The sequence below is a fragment of the Tupaia chinensis genome, unplaced genomic scaffold (assembly GCF_000334495.1).
Source record: "Tupaia chinensis unplaced genomic scaffold, TupChi_1.0 Scaffold000646_1, whole genome shotgun sequence".
Taxonomy (NCBI): Eukaryota; Metazoa; Chordata; class Mammalia; order Scandentia; family Tupaiidae; genus Tupaia; species Tupaia belangeri.
Window position 1 is genome coordinate 1255656 of NW_006160167.1, and position 23173 is coordinate 1278828.

The 23173-nt window shown below is 40.5% G+C and overlaps 2 protein-coding genes across 2 annotated transcripts in view; one reads left to right on the forward strand and one right to left on the reverse strand.

Moving 5' to 3' along the window:
* Positions 1–13431, forward strand: part of COX6C (cytochrome c oxidase subunit 6C) — a 14043-nt gene extending 612 nt beyond the window's left edge. Inside the window, exons 2-4 of the mRNA XM_006159711.3 lie at positions 522–649; positions 3974–4102; positions 13339–13431. Of these exons, the coding sequence (XP_006159773.1) occupies positions 536–649; positions 3974–4087 (228 nt within the window). The 5' untranslated portion in view covers positions 522–535 and the 3' untranslated portion in view covers positions 4088–4102; positions 13339–13431. The remainder of the gene's footprint in view (positions 1–521; positions 650–3973; positions 4103–13338) is intronic.
* A 2671-nt stretch (positions 13432–16102) lies between these two features.
* Positions 16103–23173, reverse strand: part of VPS13B (vacuolar protein sorting 13 homolog B) — an 806861-nt gene continuing 799790 nt past the window's right edge. The window contains exons 60-63 of the mRNA XM_027776225.1: positions 23062–23173; positions 20885–20987; positions 20103–20352; positions 16103–16360 (exon numbers count right to left, since the gene is read on the reverse strand). Coding sequence (XP_027632026.1) covers positions 16112–16360; positions 20103–20352; positions 20885–20987; positions 23062–23173 — 714 coding nt within the window. The 3' untranslated portion in view covers positions 16103–16111. The remainder of the gene's footprint in view (positions 16361–20102; positions 20353–20884; positions 20988–23061) is intronic.

Below are 23173 nucleotides of genomic sequence, written 5' to 3' on the forward strand. Positions count from 1 at the left end.
TCCCCGTTTAGTCGAAGTTGGGCAGGTCTGTAGGGGCTGCCGGCGGACGGCAGCCTTCAGGCCGGGATGAGATCCGGCGGGGTAGCGGTTCCAGAGCTTGGGCCTTCGAGACAACTGCTAGGTTCTCTCCCGAGTCCGTGCGAACTTGGTGAACGTCGGTGCTGCGTTATTTTACAGAATTGTCACCAGGTTTTAATGAGTTGTTAGTTACTAGGGTAAATGCCATACATACGTTTTGCCCTTGTCGTTTCTGATCCAGAGCCACCGCTTACCTTTCCGGTAGTTGGCAAAGATTTTTGTTTGTAAAGTTTTGGCTCACTGGTGGTGTGTCCATTGAGTTCAGCAGATGAGATGGGGCAAAAGATGATGTAGGCTAGAGCCTCTAAATACCTGAGGCTTTGAAGGAGGAGGAGTCAGTCCACTCCTGTGTCTCTGTAGAGTTACTAAAAAAATGTTTTGCAGGAATGTTTTCTAGGTATCTTGTTCTGTTCTAAGATTTTCTTTCATTATTTTACTTTCAGGCACAGTAACTGCCATGGCTTCCAGTGCTTTGGCGAAACCTCAGATGCGTGGTCTTCTGGCCAAGCGTCTGCGATTTCATATTGTTGGAGCATTCATTGTATCCCTGAGTGTTGCAGCTTTCTATAAGGTAAGTTTTTTTTTTTTTAAACTTAAGATCATAAAGTCTATTTTTAGTTTTAAAAGTTTTTTATTTTCATAATTAGTGAAGAATCTTTTAAAAAATATTTATTTAATTCCATTTTTTATTATTTTTTAAATTTGACCAGAGAGAGAAAGGGAAAGTGAGAAAGCAAGACCCAAGTCTGGGACTTGAACCACAGCCGTCCACGTGGGAATCCAGCATGTTTAACCACCACCCCACCTGCTAGCCCTGTGAAGAATCTTTTAAAGGAGCACATTATTTTCTTTTTTTATCTGCCCTGTACTCAACCTTTGGGATGAAAACTACTTCATATTCCCTAGGTAGCTTGTCTTGCGTCTTTAAATGAAGGCATGGTAGTTATCTAGAGAGCCCCTGACTGGGTGGCTTAAACAGACATTTACTCACAGATCTGGCAGGCTAGGAGTTTGTCCCCAGAGTTGTGTCTTCTGAGGCCTCTTTCCTTACATTGTAGAGGGGTGTCTTTCCTGTCTTCACCTGGTCCTCTGTGGACATATGCCTGTAGCCCAATTTCTTCTTAGAAGGACATCATTCTTACTGGAATAAGACCCACCCTAAAGATCCCATTTTAACTTAGTTACCTTTTAAAAGGCCTTCTTTCCAAATGTTACATTCTAAGGCTAGGGAGGTGGGACTTGAGCCCATGAGTTTTGGGAGAAAACAGCCCATGGACCAGCAGTTAGTGTAATGGCTGTGTCCCTGGACTCCCACGTAGTTGACTGCAGTTCGCGTCCCGGACCCGGTGGCTTAAAACTCACGCCGGGCGCATGTACATGCGTGCGTGCCCAAGATCCCGAGAGGAGAATGGAGGAGAAGAGATTGCGGCATGGCCATTCCCCCCTGGGGGGTGATTTCTCGCTTTTTGTCTGTCTCTGTCTGTCTGGCGAGCCCACGCACCCTATAGCAAAAACCTCTCCAAAAAAAAAATACCAGCCCATAATAGAAACTAAGTATGTGGAGGAGTGGGTAAAACAGTAGTTCTGTTTGGCACATTGAAGAATTGTCACAGAATTGCGTTTTAACACTGTGCTGTCTTTGGACTATTTTGTTGTCAGAGGGTTGTGCCCTTGTCAGGGAGGGGAGGCAGAAAAAATGAGATGGAGAGAAAACATCCACCAATGAAATATATATGGTCATGCCACAGTCCTGTTAACTTCATTTCTTCGACCCATCAGAATTTGGGGCATGCACACACACACGGGCTGGTATTCAGGCTTATCAACCATATGGCATCTGGCTCCCAATACACTATGCTTAACCACTGTGCAGTGGGACCAGCCTCATCTGCGGATTTTTAACATTATTCCCCTTTTTTGGAGAGTTTTGCTGTAGGGCACATGGGCTTACCAGAGAGACACAAAGAGACAGATGAAATCTACCCGCCTCCACCCAGCGAGATGGCCACACTACAATACCTTCTCCTCTGTTCTCCTTCTGGGATCTTGGGCACATGCACACACACACCTCAGTGTGAATTTGAAGCCACCGAGTCTGGGACTTGAATCTCAGTTGGCCATGTGGAAGTCTGACTTAACCACTACGCCATCTGCTTGCCCCTATTCCCTTTGTTTTAATCAAAGGCTGCATGTTATACTTACAACTCTTTGCCATAAAAGTGTTTATGATAGTACGTATTTATTGCCATGCTGTCATCATAGCCCATGAGAGAATTCAGAACTTTGCTTTTGTAAGTCTTTGTACTGAAAACTAGTCATTTGTTGTCCACATTCTTCACTATTCTGTGATTCTCAATAAGGAGCAGATGCCATATCTTTTTTATGATGGCACCATATTGATGAGTGCCTTACACATAAGTGGATGCATAAGAGTATCAAAAATAAAAGGAAGTTTTAAAATTCAGTATAGTTTTAGATAATGTAGAGTGCTACATGCTTTAGAGGCTACAAAAGGTGTATGACTAAACCCCATCCTTGAAGAACTTAGAGTCAAGTTGAGGTAAAAAAAATCAGAGCTCACTACAAAGTAGAACTAAATGAAAGAATGTGGTTTGAGTTGAAGGGTTCGTGGGTCAGAGTTCTTTGATAGAAAAGGTGGATTTTGACCTTGAGTTAGGGAGAATTTGAGAGCAAAGAGGGGGAACACAGCAAAAATGCAAAATGGACCCATGCTTTGGGACCCCTTGAAGAGACAAACACAGAAAGTAAATCCTTTGCTTGTTCTTTGAGATCTCTGATGCCAGGCACATAGTGGGCACAAAATAAATGAATGTGGAATAAAGGTGGATGGGTGAGAAAATTAGTGTGGGAGTAAGGACCAAGAAATATGAAGAGTTCATTTTTCAGTTGTGTCGTCATCATCACTATTAAAGTTCAGGTCTTTGGGACTTCTTGTGTGGATTCTTGCCCCTTCTAACTGGTAGCTACCCTGCCTAGTCGCAGGCTGCCCTTACAGACCCGGTTACCTTCCACTAATGGGGGTTGGGGGAAGGTGGTCCAGGAGTCCATTTCCTCATTTATAAAATAAGTCATGCCAACTACTCATGTTGAAGTGTTAATCACCTTGAATTGTTCTTGTCAGAAAAAGTTTCTTGTGCCTTTCAGAGGTTACCAAACTATTTTCAAATTGAATTCTGAAATTCATATGGTGGCTTAAATTGAACCGTAATATTTTAGTATGTTTCATTTGGGGGGGAATGTAGACTTTGCTGGAGGGGAAACTGTTGTATTCTCCCTTACAGTTTTTGACTTTTTGGGTATCATCCTCTTGCTTTTGCTAGGCTGTACTCTTCCCACCAAACACACACATACACACACCCTACCCAGGAAAAGGTATAATCTCTCCATAGGTAAGAAGGACCACCCTCTGCTGTATGATTTCGAGAGAGTGCTTTTAGATTTGACAAGTTCAAATTAAGGGATGCGTCAAAACCTATTGCAGGCCTAGTTGTGATAACCCACATACTGAATGTCATTGCTTAGCAGATTGAAGTCATATCGGAAGCCTGGGTTCAATTCCTGGCCCACGCTAGAAAAGCTCGACATGGTGGTATGCATCTGTAATTGCAGCTACTTGGGAGTCTGAGGCAGGAGGATTATGAGCACATCACCAGTGTGAGCAACAGAGCAAGAACTGATCTGCAGGAGCTAGGCATTGCATACCTGTAGTCTTAGCTACTTGAGAGGCTGAGGCAAGAGAATCGTGACCTATTTTTCAACTAGCACCTTGTGCATGTGTATGTACACATGCAGAATAATTGTGAATCACCTTGTCTTTGATGTTAAGTTTCTAATAATCTGAAAATAAACCCTAATGGATTATTTTATTTTTTAGTTTGCTGTGGCTGAACCAAGAAAGAAAGCATATGCAGATTTCTACAGAAATTATGATTCCATGAAAGATTTTGAAGAGATGAGGAAGGCTGGTATCTTTCAGAGTACAAAGTGATTTTGGAATGTAAAGGTAGTATGGCTCTTTGGAATTATTTTTTAAAAAGAAATATTTCAATTGTGGCAAAAATGCGAATAACATAAAATTGACCAATTTCAACATTTTTAATTGTACAGTTCAGTAGTGTTAAGTATGTTTGTATTATTGTGCATCCAATCTCCAGAAGTCTTCATTTTTTAAAACTAAAGTTCTATGTCCATTAAATAATTCCCTATTTTTCTCACCCCCAAGATCATGCAAGTTACCATCTTACTTTTTATGAATTTGACTACTCTAGGAACCTCATATAAGTGGAATTGTACAGTATTTGTCTTTTTGAGACTTGGCATATTTATTTTAGCATGGTGTTCTTAAGATTTACCCATTGAAGGATTTTCAGGAGAATATCCTTCTTTACTAAGGATGAATTATCCATCGTGTTTATATACCGTATTTTGTTTATCCCCTCATCCATAGATATCAGTAGACGATGGATTGCTTCTACCTTTAGATGCTTGTGAATAATACTGCTGTAAACTTAGGTATACAAATATCTCATCAAATCCCTACTTTCAAGTCTTTGTGATATATATTCAGAAGCATGATTGCTAGATCATATGACAGTTATATTTTTAATTTTATTTATTTATTTATTTATTTATTTTTTAAGAGGTTTTTGCCCCAGGGCACATGCACTCCCTGGAGAGAGACAGACCATTGAAAAATTTTTTGCTAAAGGACACATGTGACCAAGAGATAGGAAGAGAGAAAGTGAGAAATCACCCTTCATGGCGGGTGGCCACTCTGTATTCCCTTCTCTGTTCTCCTCCTGGGATCTTGGGCATGCATACACACGTGCCTGGTGTGATTTCAAGTCATTTGGTCTGGGGCTTAAACCATGGTTGGCCATGTGGAACTCCAGTGACATAACTGCTACACCATCTGCTAGTCCCAATTTTGTTTTATTTTTAATAGTAGTGTTTCTAATGGACCTGAAGTGTTGTTTTGGCTTTGATTTGCATGTCCCTAATGACTTGTGGTGTTGAATCTTGTGCTTAAAGAAATGTTTATTAAAGTCTTTTGCCCATTTGGGAAATGGATTAGTTGTATGAGATCTTTATATGTTCTAGATATTAACTCTGTCAGATATATGATTTGCAGATGTTTTCTCCTGTTCTATAGATTGCCTTTTCATTCTGTTGTGTCTTTTGCACAGAAATGTTTTTTTCTTTTTCTTTTTTTTTTTTTTTTTGGTGTTAGAGGGCATGTGCAAGTGAGAGAGAGAAACCCTCCCTGCCCCTAATGGGGTCCCGTCACGCCATAGTTCATTTTTCTCCAGTGTTCTGTCCTATCAGGATTCTAGATAGGATGGAAAATGGACATGGCTGGTATCTTCCACAAAGTATTGGGACTAGGATTTGAACCTTGGTCAGCGTTGTGTGTTTGGGCTTCCTCTGCACAGTGCTTCATTGCTGTGCTATAGGGTTGGCCCAAAATTTTTTAGTTTCTTTGTTTCGTGAGAGTATGAGAGAGGAAAATAAGCACTCTGACATGGTTTTATGCTTTGATCTCCCCATACATACATAGTCTAACCAGCCAGCCAGGATAATGTACACCTAGCACGTAGAGGTCAGCTGGGAAACTGAACTTGCAGTCTTCCACGTTAATTCAGCATTGCTTGAAAGGTGTGTTACCACAGCCCCACCAAGCTGTCCTAGAAGTTAAACAGAAATTATTATTCCTGGTTTACAAATAATCATTCATTGTACATCTTTGTAGGGTACAGTTCAGTTTTTCAAAGAATGCATATAGTGTGTAAAAGTCAAATAAAGGATATAGACATATTCATTGCCTTCAACACTGAGCATAATGTACACATTTGATAATGTATTTCTCTTTTGGAAGTATATATTGAATCATCAGTGGCATGTTTATTGGGCTGTGATGTACAACTCCATACTGTGTTCCACTTGTTTATATGCATTCTTGTGTCTGTTGCTCGTGCTCGTTTTCTCCCAAACCCTTCCATCCCCCTTTGGAGCTTCTAATATCTGCCATTACTCTACTTCCATGCCACTGAGTACTTCATTTTCCACCATAGTGTGTGGACATTGCTATAAAGTGGGCATGTACAGTATCTGTCTTTCATAGTCTGGCTTCTTTCATTTAGCATTGTATCTTCTAGGTTTGTCCATTTTGTGTCAAATGGCAGTATTTTGTTCTTTGTGGCCACGTGGTAGTACATTGTGTTCTATGCTCATCATATTTTCTTAGTCCATTCATTGTTTGTTGGCCATTTAAGTTGATCTTTGTCAATATTGTGAATAATGTTGCAGTAAATATGGACATGCATGCAGATGCCTCTCTGGCTGAATGTTCCTGTCCTTTGGGTAAATAACCAAGAGTAGGATTACTGGGTCATACTCAAGTTCTATTTTAGATTTTTGAGGACCTTCCATACTGTTTTTTTCATAGTGGCTATGCTAATTTACATTCCTACCACAAGGGTGTCTTTTTCTCCACAACACCAGCACTCATTACTGGCTTTTTTTTTTTTAATCACCTAAGGGTGATAGCTCCTTGTGATTTTGATTTACATGTTTCTCGAGATGTTGAACTTTTTTTAAGGATTATTTTAAACTTTATTTATTTATTTATTTAAATTTGACCAGAGAGGGACAGAGTGAGGGAGAGAGAAAGTGAGGTGAGAAGGACAGCTGCAAGATCTGGGACTCGAACTGTGGTCAGTCATGTGGGAGTCCAGCACCCTCAACCACCACACCGACTGCTGCCCCTGAGATATTGAACGTTTTTTCATGTGCTTTTAGGCCATTTTACAATATGTCTTCCTTTGAGAGTTGCCTGTTTGGATCAATTGCCCATTTTTGGTTGGATTAAAAAAAAAAATTGCGTGTGAGCCGTTGAGTTCTTAACATATTCTTTTTTTAATTTTTTTTTTTGGAGAGGTTTTCGCTATAGGGCGCGTGCGCTCGCCAGACAGAGACATAGAGACAGAAAGCGAGAAATCACCCCCCAGGGGGGATGGTCACGCCGCAATCCCTTCTCCTCCATTCTCCTCTCAGGATCTTGGGCACGCACGCACACGTGCCCGGCGTGAGATTTAAGCCACCGGGTTCGAGACACGAACCGCGGTCGACTACGTGGGAGTCCAGCGACATAGCCATTACGCTAACTGCTGGTTCCCGAGTTCTTAACATATTCTGATTGTTAGTCCCTTATCTGAAATGTAGTGTTTCTCTGCAGTTGCCTTAAGTAGTTTTTTATAGTTTTGACTTTTACATTTAATTCTTTAATCCACTTTAAATTAATTTTTATGAATTAACTCCATCAGAGACGGAGTCCAGTTTCATTCTCTGCAGATAGATATCCAGTTTTTCTAGCACCATTTATTGAAAAGACTGAACTGTTTGATCTTCTAATTGATTTTGAGTTATATGGTGTCATAAAAATCCACGTTTATTCTTTTGCATGTGGATATCTAGTTTCCCCAAAACTGTTAAGATTTTTCTCTTTTGAATGATTTGGACTCCATTTTGGAAGACTTTGATTACATGCTCTCTGTTGTAGTTAGTTTGTTAGTGTATATGTCTTGTTTTTATGTCATTACCACATTGTTGTTATTACTGTAGTTTTATAGTAAATTTGAAATTAATGAATCCTCCAACTTGTTTTTTTCGAATTTGGTTTAGTTATTTGGGTTCTTTTGGAGTCTCTGAATATTAGGATGGAATTGTTCTGATTCTGCAAACACTGCTGTAGGGATTTTTATTAGGATTGCAGATTGCTAAACTTATTTCAGACATCTTAATGTTTCAATCTACAACAGGATGCTTTTTATCTTTACCTTTAATTTTTTACAGTAGTGTTTTATAGTTTTTAACGTGTCTTTCTTGTTTTTGGTTATATTCTTAAGATTTTTTTTTGATGGTTTTGTGAATGGAATTATTTTTATAATTTCTATTCTGGTAATTCATTATTAGTGTATAGAAACAACTATTTTTTTGTGACTTGTATCCTGCAGCTTTTCTGGATTCATTTATTAGCTCTAATGGGTTTTGTGTATGTGTTTCTTTAAGACTTTCTACATCTAAGGTCAATGCCATCTACAAAGAGATCATTTTACTTCCCCACCCCCCCGCTCAGAGTCACTGTAATTTCTTGTCTCATTGCTCTGGCTACGGCTTTTGGTATTGTATTGAATAGAAGTGGCAGTAGTGACTTTCCTTCACTTGTTCCTGACCTTAGAGGAAAAGCTTTTTCAGCTTTTCAGTGTTGAGTGTGATGTTAGCTGGGGGCATGCCATATATGACTTACTATGTTGAGGTATAGTATAGTTCTTCTATACCTTGTTTTTTAGTTCTGAAAGGGTGTTGACTCTTCATGTTTTGTTCTTCATCTGTTGAGATGATTTTTTTATTCTGTTACTATTCCATTTATTGACTCATATATAGTAAGTCATTTATCCTTGCAGTCCAGGGATAAAGCACATTTGATCATGATGTATTATCTTTTTAATGTGCTGTTTAATTTGGTTCACTGAATATTTTTTGCATCAGTGTTCACCAGTCATATTTGCTTGTAGTTTTCTTGTGTCATTTTGGCTTTGGCATCAGGATAATGCTGGCCTTATACAATGAATGTGGAAGTCTATTTTCTTCATTTGTTTGGAAGAACTTGAAAAGATTAGCGTTAATTCTTTAAATATGTAGTGGAATTCACCATCGAGTCCTGAACTTTTCTTTGTTGGGAAGTTTGTGATTACTGATTGAATCTTTTTGATTGTTATAGGTCTGGTGACATTATTTCTTCCAGAATCACTATTGGTAGGTTTTGTTTTTCTAGGAATTGATCCATTTCATCTAGGTTATGTGCAATAGTTTGTTTGCATACAGTTGTTCATAGTATTCTTTTATAATACTTGTTATATCTGTAAACTCAGTTATAATGTCCCTACTTCTTTCTTTTTAGTTGAGTCTTTAAGTCTATGTAAGATATGTCATATTGTTGATCTTTTAGAAGAACTGACTTTTGATTGTGGTGATTTTCTTTGTAGTTTTTGTCATTGCCTACTTTATTAGTATCTATTATATCCTTCCCTCTGGTAGCTTTGGGTTTAGGCCGTTTTTTGTTGTTTTGTTTGTTTGTTTGTTTGTTTGTTTTTTGAGAGGTTTTTGTTATAGGGCATGTGCGCTAGCCAGAAAGACAAAGAGATCGCCAGAAAGCGAGAAATCACCCCCTGGGGGGATGGTCATGCTGCAGTCCCTTCTCCATTCTCCTCTTGAGATCTTGGGCACACACCTGGCGTGAGCTTAATCCACCGGGTCCAGGACTCGAACCATGGTCAACTACATGGGAGTCCAACAAAATAGCCATTATGCCAACTGCTGGTCCCTCGGCCCTGTTTTTTGGAATTTTGTAAAGTATAAAGTTATGGGAACCAGCAGATGCCGTTGCAGACTCGTTGCTGGATTTGTATGTAGTTGACTGCGGTTCGAGTCCTAAAGTTCATGCTGGGCGCCTGTACGTTAGTGCCCCAAATCCTGAGAGAATGGAGGAGAAGGCACTGCGCTGTGGCCACCTCCTCCTTAGGGGGTGATTTCTTGCTTTCTGTCTCTCATTCTCTTTGGCAAGTGCATGAGCCCTGTAGCAAAAACCTCTCTTTAAAAAAATGTATCAAGTTACCTTCTTGATTTGATGTTTTTAAATTTACTTGTGATTTCCTCTGACCCATTGATTGTTAGAGTTTATTGTTTAATATCAACATATTTACTGTTTTCTTTTAGCTTTTTTCCTTGCTATTGTTATTATTAAAAGATAATTAATCTGATTTTCTGTATTTTTAAATTTGTTAAGACTTGTTTTGTGGCCTAACATATGGTCTGTCCAGGAGAGTGTTCTATGTGCACTTGAGAAAAGTGTAATTCTTTGTTGCATGGTGTGTTTTGTGCATACCTTTTAGGTCCAGTTGATGTGTATTGGTTCTTTCCTCATTCATTCGTCTTATTTGGTGGTTTCATCCATTGTTCAAAGTTGACTGTTGGGATTTCCTATTGTAGAGCTGTTTTTTCCTTCAGTTCGGCAAATTGTTTACTTAATATATTTAGAGCTGTGTCATTTGGGGGATGTGTGTGCATTTGTGTGCGTGTGTTTGTATGTATGTATAAATAGATTGTGGTAAGTTTATTCTTTTATCATTACTTAATGTTCTTTGTCTCTTTTTTTTTAGGTAGTCTACTTTGATATTAGTATAGCCATCCCTATTCTCTTTTGGTTACTGTATGTGTGGAACACCTTTTTCCATCCTTTTATTTTCAACTTATTTGTGTCCTTAGATCTAAATTGAGTGTCTTTCAGATAACAATATAGTTGAATCTCTGTTTTTTTGTCTTTTCATTGGAGAGTTTGGTCTATTTACATTTAAGGTACTTTCCTTAAGTAATCTATTGCTGTTTTGTTTTCCGTATATTTATACATTAGTCCCTCCTTATCTCCCTGGAAAATACATTCCAAAATTCCCAGGATATATTTGAAACCATAGATAAGTACTGAACCCATTATGTACTATGATTTTCCCTTGCCTACATGTCTGTGATAAAGCTTACTTGATAACTTAGGCATAGTAAGATATTAACAATAATAGCTAATAATACAATAGAACAGTTAAAACAATGTTCTATAATATATGAATTTGGTCTCTCTCAAAATACCTTGTTTTATTGTACTTATTCGTTTTTGGATAATGGTTGATTGTGGGTAACTGAAACCACAGAAAGTGAAACTGCAGATAAGAATACTGCTATAGCTTTTTTTGTATTTCTTCTTCCTTTACTACGTTCTTTTGTTTAGTTGTTTTGAAGTGGGACATGTTTCAATCCCCTCTATTCCATTTTGTGTATATTCTTATTTTCTCTCAGGTTCATGGAGATTCCATAAAACATGCTAAAGTTATAACCCATTTGAGACAACTTAAGTTGTATACAAAAATCCCTCCTTTACAGTGCCACACCTTTCACTGTTATTGATGTCACAAATGACATCTTCATGTATTTTTTACCCATTTATATAGTCTATAGATATTAATTTTTTCTTGTCTTTTAGATCCAGTAAAAAAAAAAAAACAGTGGATTTACAAGCCCAAATTACATTAACACATACATTTATGTTTGTCCTTTACCAGAGAACTTTATATTTTTGCATGGCTTCAAGTTACTTACTGTTTAATATCTCTTGATTTTAACTTGAAGAACTCCCTTTAGCATTTCTTTTACGGCATGTCTGGGGGTAATACATTGCTTTTATTTATTTAGGGATGTTGTAATATTTTGCTCACTTTGCAGGACAGTTTTGCTAGATAAAAGTATTCTCACATGATAGGTTTTTTCCCCAGTTCTTTAAATATATCATTCCAAAGCCTTCTGTCCTGCCAGAATGTTGCAAGAAAGTTTTACTCTTTATTTTCTGTCCTGAGGAAGGATATATGTATCTGGCATAGCTTCCTGACCATGCTCATGCTGTGTTGTTCTAAGGAAGGAGTGGGGCAAGGACAAGCAAAAATGCTAATAAATTTTTTAATGTCTGGAGTGCAGTTTTTTCTTACTTAGATGTTAATTTGGTTGCTGTAGCTTTTAAACTGGTTTTTGGAGTGTTCTGAGAGCAACTCTGGTGTTCAGTGATTTTTGTGGGGGATTGGGATCTGGAATTTTGTAGTTCACCTTCTTGCTGGTGTATGAAGTTACTTTTTGTGTTCAAAATCATTTCACAGGTTATTGCTACATTGGCATTAGGAAAATCATAACCTCTAGAGAGACTTTCTCAAAAACTTTTTTTGAGTGTATATTGTAGTTTGTTAGGTATGTGTGTTCATGAGTGACTTGATGACTTCCAGATTCTGGTTAGGTACATAAAGTCTTTATGCCTCATAGACAGACTGAATTAAAGTTCTATATTTAGAAAAGGACTGATTGGTATGCTGATAAAAGGTCATTCACTAAATTGATTTGAACACATGTATTAATTACCTTATGAGGGGCTGGCCAGTGGCATGGTGGTTAAGGGTGCTGGACCTGGCTGCTTGCTTTCTCTCTCTCTCTCTCTGGTCAAGTTAAATAAATAAAGTTGAATGAATAAATGAATGAAAGGAAGGAAGGAAGAAGGGAGGGAGGGGAGGAGGAAAAGACTTTTTTAAGTACCTAATGAGACTGTTCATAGAATGCATGGATATGTATGAATTCATATATTCATCTTTATTCAATCAAGCTCAACTAAAAGCAAGGGAGAACAATTTAAATAGCATTAGAGTTTCCACCTACTATTTCAGTCTGGGTTTATGCCCTATAAATAAATGAGTTTGATATGACATAGAGAATGTGAACCTGTTATTTTTTTCAAGCCAACTCTTCCTGAATGTGTATTTCAGTTTCATTAAAAATAAATATTTGGGTTTGGGAAGACTTGTTTTCTAAAAGATTCAAGGGTGATTTAAACTATAAGTTACTTTTGTCTAATATAAGGCGACAGTCTACAATTTTCTCTTTCTAGTATTATATCTTAAGGAAATACCTGAAATGCAGGTAGATATGTGCACTAAATATCCATAGTATTACTTAAAATAGTAGAAAAGCAGAACTTTATTTCAAGTGGCTGCAAAATAGATAAAAGAAATTATTTTTTTCACAGACAGTTATGTCCATTAGCAAGCAGTGACATTCACAAAGTGACATGAAGGTGTTACAGAAAATTATATGAAAAGAAAAAGGCTGAAGAAAAAAAGATGAACTTTTTTTTTTTTTAAGAGAGATTTTTGCTGTAGGGTGCATTTGCTCACCAGAGAGACAGAAAGCAAGAAATCATCTCCCAGGGGAATGGCCACACTGCAGTCTTCTCTCCATTTTCTGCCAGGATTTTGGGCATACACGCACATGTGCCCCATATGAGTTTTAAGCCTTTTGGGCTGGGACTTAAACTGGAGTCAATTACATGTGATTGTGAGTCCAGCAATATAACCATTATGCCATCTGCTAGTCCCTCACTAAACTATTAATGATACGTTTTCATCTTAACACTGCATTGAGAGTATGGCATGGTTTGTCCATAGCTTGGAGTAGAATGAACCTAGAAACCAGGGACTAAAGGTGAATGGTCAGAGTATGGAGTCTACTAGTAGTAGTAGACCTCAGTTGGTCTTGAGGATGATGAATGAGTATAAAGAGAAAATATCATTAACTAAACTATTGTGTTTCTTTCCACAGAATGTCACTGGATTGGTGCCATGTTCCTGAAATATGAATACATGGGCTAAAGAATAGTTTTTCTCTTGTTAAATAAATACTGTGGACAGTAAATCTTGGCTCAAATGTGTGTTTTTTTGTTTGTTTTGTTTTTTAAATTTATTTCTTTAGAGAGAACAAGACAGGCAGGTACCCCCAACAGTGTCTTAACACTACAGTCCATTCCAGTTTTCGCCATCTTGGATCATGGGTACATACACCTGACATACTCAGGTTCTGAGTATGTGGGACTTGTCCTCTGTGGACCCAGTTGTGTTACTGCTATATCACCACTTGGCTCCATTGCTCAGTGATTGGTAGTTCAGGGCACTTAAAAGCCAGAATTGGTTGGGGAGTTTATGAACCTTATGAAGATAATTTTATTCCAGGATTTTTAAAAAAGAATAATTTTATTTTCTGTTGTTTTAATTTTGACCAGAGAGGGTAAGTGAAAAAGCAAGCTGCCAGGTCTAGGACTTGAACCATGTTTGGCCATGTGGGGAGTCCAGCGCCTTAACCACCACACAGCCTGCTTGGTCCCAATTTCAGTATGTCTTAAGAATTTGTTTTAGTACATCTTCAACTGCTTTAATACATGGTTTATTTGAGTGAGATAATTCTAGATGCAGTTAATTGGTTGTGGGCCTTGGATTTACAGATTAAAGAGGTCTCCATGAGCCCATGTGAGACTACTGTACTGTAGGTTCTGAGAAGGAACAGAAAGTCCTTTCAGTAAAAGCTGTTCTTGGCCTTCATTGCCACTCCGATATCTGATAGCACTTCCTACCACCAGATGAAACAGATCATTGGATTGTAAGTTCCTATTCAGTGGTGCTTTATTGAAGAACAATATGTACAGAGAATACAGAATATATATTTGACTAAAATTTATAAATATATATATATACACACACACACACACACACTTTTAGTTATTTAACTACAAGTAATGTCTGTTAATAACTAACAATGGTAACTTTTTGGAGGAAGTCTTAGGATTGTTCTTTGTATTTTGTCTTTGTTGAGATCAAAGTTGCTGTAAGTTCTAAGACAAAACTGTCCCAAGCTAGTTTAATTCTAAGTTGTTTCTTTTATTATAATAAAAACTGTATCTTATTCTTAACTCCTGTGCAAAATTTGAGTCCCAGTGATACATTAAACGCAGGTATAAGTGGAGAAAAAAACCTGTGTTGTAAAAAAACCTGGTAACAGTAGACATTTATATGTGGTCAGTAGTTCAAGGATACCTTTTATTTATTTAAACAATTTTATATAACAATTTGTAGAAGCAGTATGTAAAATTACCATAAAAGATTCAAGAATCAATACATATTTACATTCTTAAAAATAGTTACTCTTGAGAGCTACAGAACTGTCACTTTCCTAAATGAATATTATATAACAAAAGGGGAGCTACTGTTGATAATTAGCCTGAATTGCCCAGTAACAGTCTTGCTTTCTGGTAACAGTTATTGTAGTAACTCTTACATGTCACACATAAGTCAAATTGAAGATAAGGGAACATTTGAAATTATATTTCCTAGCATCTCACAATTGTTGGTAACAATTATAGGCTCAACTTAGGATAAAAATCAGTAACCCTGTGTTTTAATTTAATTAATTGGATGGTGAGATAAATGATCTTGAGCCAAATGCACTCATAGATGCAAAATTATATTATCAGACACTAGGAATACCTTTATGTTTTTTTAAAGAATTCAGTAGAATAAACTCTAGGTTGGTGTTGTGATATTAATGTTGGGGTTCTTCACTCTCCTCCAGTACACCAAGAACTGTCAAAGGGAGTTCCTAGTAGGTGTGTTTTATTGATATTTATGGAACTAAAGAAATCTAAGTAAACTGAGCACTTTGGGTCTGTTTCATTAGTAGACACAAAGATTTGCTTTAAGTTTGCCTAGCAAAACAAACTAGAAAAAACATTTCCTAAAATTATACCTTGCACAATCAGACTATTTTATAAATTCCAGTAAAACTGCAGACTTTAGAGGGATCAATGATACACAGGAGCTTTTGTTTACCAAACAGAAGAAAACAGCATCACAGTTAAGTGACAAATTTAACAAGTTAAAATCTTGTTTTTCAAGAATTCAAACCTTTGCAGACAAGGTAATATTAGGCAGAGGTGGTATTTCAGCCCCAGACGGATTCAAGTGGAAATGAAGTTTTAACCCTAGCTATCCATTCTAAGGTCTCTGACCACATTTTGCATTAGAGCAGAGAATTAACAGGTCCAAGTTACAGTGGAAGTTTTGCAAATGTCATAAAAAGGCATTTTCTATGTGTGGTAAGAAAGCAACATACGACATTCTGTTAATCATTATTTCCATGTGGGAAAGGAACAAATTTTTGTCACTCTATTTTTTAGTATCTTTGTTGTAGTCTGAATTTTTGAAGTGGCTAAAAAATTACCTATTTAGAAAAAGTATTGGCTTATGTCCATGTTGGATGTTAGACTTCAATGGACTTTAAAAAAAATTTTGCCAAGGAAGCATATATGCTACAGAGACAGAAAAGTAAAGTGAGAAAGCACCCCTCATGGAGAACAGTCACATACTCTTACCCATTTTTCCCTCCTTTAGGGATTTTGGGCATACATGTGTTTTTTCAAGTTGCCAGGTCTTGGACTTGAACCATGCAGTCCATCATGTGGGATCCAGCAGCCTTAACCACCATGCCACCTGCTGGCTTGGGTTTCTTTTTTTCAAAAATAAATTACACAAGCCTCTGAGAGGACTCAAGGGAACCCTTTTCTCAGGGCTTTATTTTTCACCATGGTAAATCTACTAATGAAGACCTGAGCAAAGTGTGGATCGACCAAATAATGGTAGGTTTTAACAGCCGAAGGAGGAGGCTCCACAGCCACCACAGGGCATGATGTTTGCGTGGCAGAGCAGCTGGGGGTCAGGTGACAGGCTGTCTTTGTGATGTAGTCCACAAGTCTGCTGTACTGTTGCTCTGACAGTCTCTCTCGGACTCCATCAACCTGGGATCCAAAAGTAAAGGATTTATTAGTTGCCCGACCCTTAATGAGACTTCTATAACAAAATTACTCTTCTCTTGTGCCTTAGGTATTTGTACATTATGCTTTTCAGGTCACATTTTATCCAAAACAGTGCTTCCTTTTGATTTTCCCCTCAGGTGTGAAATGCTAACACTGCACTTTGAGCAGTGTTACAAAGGCTCCATATAAGGGTATCAGGGCAACCTCAGAATAAGCACTGGGTGTTGTGTAAAATTCCCATGTTTGAAGTTGATGACTTGATAACATTTTGACTCATTGTTAAAACATCTGTCATTGTTCTTTACTAACCAGCCCAGGAACAAAGAAGAAACATGTCTTTCCTCTGCTTAAATCCACATTAAACTCAGCACCCTGAAAGGAGAGCTGTTAGCCTGATTCTCCAGACCTCTTCAGAGAGACTCTTAACTGACAGGAAAAGTGGAGAGAAACATCCCTCAGACCAGTGGCTTTGGACAGAGCATTAAAGAAATAAATACCTTTTGAACTGTAACATTTTCTGTTTTTTATAAATACTAGGATTCAAAGCCAGAGAAAATAGAAAACTGGGCAAAGAAGGGGGAAATTTTCATGGAAAAAAGGGAGGATGTAAAGTACATTTATGGTTCATAAAAGTCTGGCTCATCTTCAGTAGAACTTGAGTAGATCCGAGATACACTACCTAAGTATTAAAGTGAGATTTTCTGAGCGCCCATCAAAGGCAGCTGGAGCTATAAATTCTTCCCCTGCTGAAGACCTGTATCTAGTGTAGATCAAGCTGAGTGGGAAGTCTGCAGGGGAAGCCACTGAGCTGAGAGAATCAGGTAGCCATGACCTTTCAGTGGTTTTTACCTACTGAATGTTGGCAGACCACTCTGGAAGAATTATGAACATTTTAATGAGAGCTTTTTAGTTCTCTGTTCTTTTTAAGAGATGTTTCTGTGTAAGGTTTAGAAACAGTACAGCTGAGTGTCTTAAAGGCTGGAGAAGGCAGTGAGACATTAGTGACAAAGCGGCCTGCCAGAGGAGTAGAGCATCCTGTAGTTTGGGCCTCTTGTTTTTAAGCTTGGGGGGAAGGCCCCCAAAGATTCTGACAGATGAAAGCTGTGCGCCACTAGGCAAAAGCCAGAGCCCTGATGATATCATTTGATGGGGCCAGGATTCAGCTGGAAAGCTTGGAATACACAAAAAGTCTTAATTGCTCCTCCTGAACAGCAGCACAGGAAAACCCATGTTGTGAAAGGAACCTGGCCAAGGAATAAATTGACCTTCTGACTCATTTTAAGCTGCTCATAGGGATTTCAATAATGTGCCAGGCATATTAAGCAATTATAACCCCTAAAAATGGCTGCATTTAACCAAGAAAAGCAAATGCTGATTTTAAAAAAATCCGAATCCTGCCATGTTTGAATATGCTGAATGGTGATGTCATCTACAAATTAATTCCTTCCAGAATTCAAAGGAACTTTGTTTTCTAGCATCTAAGGCAAAAGTGTTAAACTAGAAAAGCCATTTTATGTGTAAAGACCTTAAAATACTGCCCTTAGTTTTCACAGAGCGTGTGCTGCTTAGCCCGGCCTTATGCGTATGGATTATGTTGGGATGCACTGACTTGAACAGAGCAACTGAGGAAAACTGACACCAAAGCAGGGCTGCCAACCTGCTCCCACCATATACCTGCCACCGCCATACTGAGAATACATTGGATTCCATCACTAGACAAAGGGTTGGCTTTCAAAAATGCTCTGCAGCTTAGGTTTTCTTTGGGGATAAGTACGGGAGGCAAAGTTTACGGACACAGATTGAAGGGCACAGTAATTCTAGCGGCTGAGTCTGGGAGGAGTAAAGTGGGATATATGCAGAGAGCAGGAAGTGGAGGCTGACGACGCTGCTGTCTTCCCTCAGCCTGGGCCGGCGAGCTCTGTGAGCTCTGCTTGTCTTCATGGTCATGCTAATGGTCAAGTGTGCAGTTATCTTCTGCTGCTGCTATGCTGGCCATTCCTTAGTCCCCACCCTCTCCTATCCCTGCACACCAGTGCAAAACCAGTATTGAGCACGGTGTCCAGAGCTTCAGTGTCTACCACAAACTGATTCTGTGGTCTCAATAAGCCTTGCAACTTCTCAGGGTGGTGACTTGAGCTGTCATCTCAATAACCCCTAGAGAAACAGGCCTGTTTCCTTTCAGCTATGATTCTTCCCGATCGTACCCTCAAACAGAAAAGCGAAAGACAGAGAAGGATCACAATTGACAGTAGAGACAGTTTAACAGCAAAAGATAAGTCTCCAATCTCAGTAGTTTAAGATCTGAAATATTTCCCAAACAGCTAAAGAATAATGATGGTCCCCGATACTCCTTAGGGCCTTGGAGGTTTTTTGTTAAGGACTAAGGACTTGAAGATAATGATACTATCCCCTGCCAAGTCCTGTAGCCAGATCACCACTGCTTTATTGTCAAATGGATCAGAAGATTTTGGCAGATCTAATAAAGTCAGCCTGGACATCTGACCTCTGTTTATTCCCAGAAAGTCATCAACTCAGAACAGCAATGTAGTCCTGGTGCCAAGCCTCAGCTTAAAGCCTGACTGATTAGGATCCAAGAAACTAGAGAAATCTTAGAGTTGTTGTGGTTGGCTGCTTTCCATCTTCCCAGATAATTTTACCCGAACAGTGGTGTCGGGGACACAGGCTCCTGCATCAAGAAGAAAATAACTAAAAGATGCAGGACCTGATGGAGGCAGGTTTGTCATCCTGTGCTGGGGCCACTCATTCCCCAAGCTAGGAACAGCAGGCTCCAGCTTGCTGTGTGGAAAAAGGTGCCTGTTAGGTTTAACATTTAGTGCTCCACAGACCAAGTTATTACCTGGGAGCTACAGCAGCTAGTAGTTTTCCAGAAGGTAATCTGTTTACCTTGGGCCAGACTGCAAGGGGGATACTGTGGTCATGGCTCACTTCTGACTCCTGACACCCAGCAGTACCTGTTCACCTGAGCACTCACTTCTACATCAATTTAGGGTTCCCAGGAGCCAGAAGTCAGACCTTGGTGAATAGGGAACTGCTCCAGGATCCTAGGCACCAACCCCAGGAAGTGCCCTATGCTACTTGTGGGAAGTGAAACTGTCCTATGGGAATGGGACCAGAGAGTCACAGTACAAATCAGTGAATAGTGGAGAGAAAACTAATAAGATTTTGCTACCCAAATCTCTGGGGTTGGGAGTAGGGGAGGGAGCTGGTTTGTGAGCTCAGAGAGGTTCTGTCTATTGTTTACTCGTTCATGGTGCCGCCCTCTGCAGCAGTCCTCTTCTCTACCCACAGACTTGCTGCAGTGCCACGCCCAGGCCACAGGCAGCCCAGGGGGCTCCCTGTGGAACTGCTGCACAGATCCTGACCCTTCTGTACTGACCCACTCTTTTCGATGTTCCTTTGTCCTGTCCTGCCTCCTGCAGCAGCCCAGCCCCAACAACCAAGCCAGATCAGCCTCCTGAGCCACAGTGGCTCAGCCCCAGGCCCTGACACTCCCTGGCCACCTGCTGGGCCCTCCTGTGTGAGGCTCATATGAACACCCGGGAGGGGTCCCCAGCACCTATCTGCAGTGGCCCTCCACACTGCTTCCTTTGTCTAGCAGCTCTCCTGGTTGCCAGCTGCCACACTAGAGGCTGCAGCTCAGACATGCCTGGGTACCAGCAAACAGCCTGCAGCTTGCCCAGTCACCCTGGTCCCTGAAAAGTACCTCCACCTCACAGGCCACTCGCGGCTGCTTGAGCTGCACGATGAGCAGGTTGTTCTGCTTGCTGTCCTGTGCACAGTCGATCTCTGTGACGGGGAAGGCCTGCTGCTGTGTGTCCTCGCTGATGCTCACCACGAAGAGCACCTCTGACGTCAGCAGCAAGCACCCTTCATGCTCCTGGCCTGAGCCCCTCACCAGAACCACATCCAGGGCCATGTGGACTTCTGGTCTGCCCAGAGACTGAAGCATTTTCCTGTTCAAAAGGAGAAAAGTGAGACCAGGAGTCAACTTTGGAAAGATGGTCACTTACCATTACTCACTGTTTACCCAGGGGAGGGCAATACCACACGAAGATCCCCCAGGACCAGTGGTCCTCACCAATCCAACTGTTAATTTTTAGCTTGAACTGTAAATGCCAATTTAATTTTCAAATTGATTCTGCTCAACAGAACCAGGCTTCTCTTGGGGACAGAGATTTCCCTTGGCTCTGCCTAGTTCCTTTTCTTCCCATGAGAAATGGCACCCCTACTTAGACTGGTCTGCAGGGAGTCTCGGATCCTCTTGCAGTCAGGTGTTCCCTGCCAACGCTGGACTCTGCGGCCGCCCCAAACGGAGCGCAGCCTTTGCCTGAGCCTCGTGGATGTCTGCACTGCCCGAGGTGCCAGTGCCCAAACTGGTTGCCCCTCAGGCTCCCTGAGAAGCACGGCCCGTTAGCTTGAGAAGAGCCAGGAGCTTTTAATATATGACATGGATGTAAAGTTGAACAAGTGCCTCAGTAATCTTACCAGACATATTTGACATGGCTGTTTGAAGCCTGGTCGGCATGTAGATCACTTGGCTGATAGCGCTGTTTGGGAAGCTGAGAAAGTCCAGCTCCATGTAAAATACCTGTGGGGAGAGAAGTACGAGAGTTTTACTAGTTGTTTTGTGCGAAATGGCTCTCTGCTACAGTGATGTCATCTGCTCAGAGCCATCCATAAAACGTTACCGATCCAAAGTGATGTCACATCTTTGGAAGCAGGTATATAGATAACCATTAAATGTTACAGCGCTCTCAGCCTTGGTGCTCTCCCGTTAGCTACAGGACTAAACCACGATTGTGCCGCAGGCCCTGTGAGGACCAGCACTCAGAGGAAGCATAATGCTCCCGAGGGTCACTGGTCATGAACACGTCATCTACAATTTTTGTGTTAAAAAAAAAAAAAAGAGGCGAGAAGATTGTTCGTTGACTTCCTTTGCTAACATTAGTAATACCTCTGCATCCATGCTGTGGCCGGTCAGAGAATTAAAAAACAACACAGGCCCGCCATTTGCCTAGATACGGTATTTTAATGCTAAATGACTTAATCCAGCTGTTAAACACGAATCCATATACATTTATGAGCGCTCTTGGGACCTCCAGTTTATGACATGCTCTCCCTGGTGCCAGTCCCAAGCGAGGGCACCCAGCAGCAGCCACACAGGCCTCCACAGAGCCTCTCCAGAACCAAAGATGGTACAGCATGTGTGCTTTCTGAGGGCTTGTAAATGTTTATAAACGAGGCACAGTCATTAGACTAAGAGTTAGTGGTTTGTAAAACCTTCAGTGCGGTAATAAAAGTTTTACAAGAGTGATGGAAACCAAAAAGGCCATGTGAAGCTCTGTTCTGAGATGCTCTTACACAAGGGAGGGTTCCTGGGCTCTGGGAAACACAGGGAGGGCCAATGGCGTTTTCAAAACCAAAATAATTTACGAAGTATGAGTTGACTGACTCACTGGAGTCTATCTCAAAAGGAATACTGTATTAATTAATGTGTAACGATAAGTATTTGATAAGAGAGTTTAAAATTTTCCACTTGTAACTGGCAGTTTCCCTGTGAGTGAAAACGTCATTCACAGAAGGAAGGAGAGAGACATGAAGAGGGAGGTGGAGTGGGAGAGCGAATAGGAGCACATGCCGCCATCTGTGTGGTCTCTGAAAGGATGCGCTTGGATGGGCCTGAAGTGTGGGCTTGCCTCCCCCGCTCCCTTCCCTGCAGATGCTGTTTTTATACCTGGTCTGGTGGCCCTTGTCAGACCTGCTGGGTGCAGACTGCGGGCCTGAGAGCCAGGTGCAGGTGCAGACCCAGAGTGCTCCAGGTCTGGCCGGTAGGCAAGCCCTCCTGTAGTTTGTGATCGGAGCACAGCCTGTTCATGACCAAAAGGATGGTACAAATTTTAGGTAGAAAAAGTAATTCCAGTCACCTGTTTATGGAGAGTTACCAGAATGTGCTCTGCTAAGCACGCAGAACATCGACTGGGGCGGTGCTGCTTCCTTTCACCTGTGCCCATCGCTCATGTGTTCACATGGCCGGCATGGCGAGAGGCCCCGGCACCCCACTGTCTAGGTGCAAGTAGTGTCAAGCCCAAGTTCTGCACAGCTGTCTGCCAGGGGAAGGGTTTGCAGTTGAGACTATGTGCTTTGCTTCCGTGGGTCAGGAGACTTGGTCTGGCTGCAAGGAGCCTTCAGGAGGGCACCTGCAGGTAGGAAGGCTCTCACAGCCCAAGATCTATGCGTGCATACACACAGACGGATAGATATACACTCCTCCCTCCGTCTCCAAATACACCATCGCTTAAGGGTATCTTCTTGCCTTATAACCTGTCTTTCCGTCCAAATTTCTCATGGGAAAAAGTAGTAATTCTTTCTTCTGCTGTAATATTTTTCCATGCTTCTCTCAATCTCTAACCTGGTTTATTTTCATCAGTCTATTTTATTCAATGTACTGTAAAACATTTCTTCAGTGTACATAATTGGAATTGCTCATTGATTTCCTGGTTCTACAATTTTATGGTCATTTTTTATTGGTAGTACAATTCTATTCTGTGTAAATAGCATAGGGAGGTGAGAAAAACCACTACGGTTTTGGAGCCCTTAGTATCCAATAAGAGGAATCACTCAGTAACGTCTGCGCTGGCCCAACTGGGCTCCCACCGACATACCGTAGCCAGTCTGTGACACGAGCTCAGCAGCTCCTCCAATGGGCTTTGTGAACACTCCCATGATTCCTTTCCCCACACCCGAGATGACACCCTTGGCCTTGTGTCCTGCTGA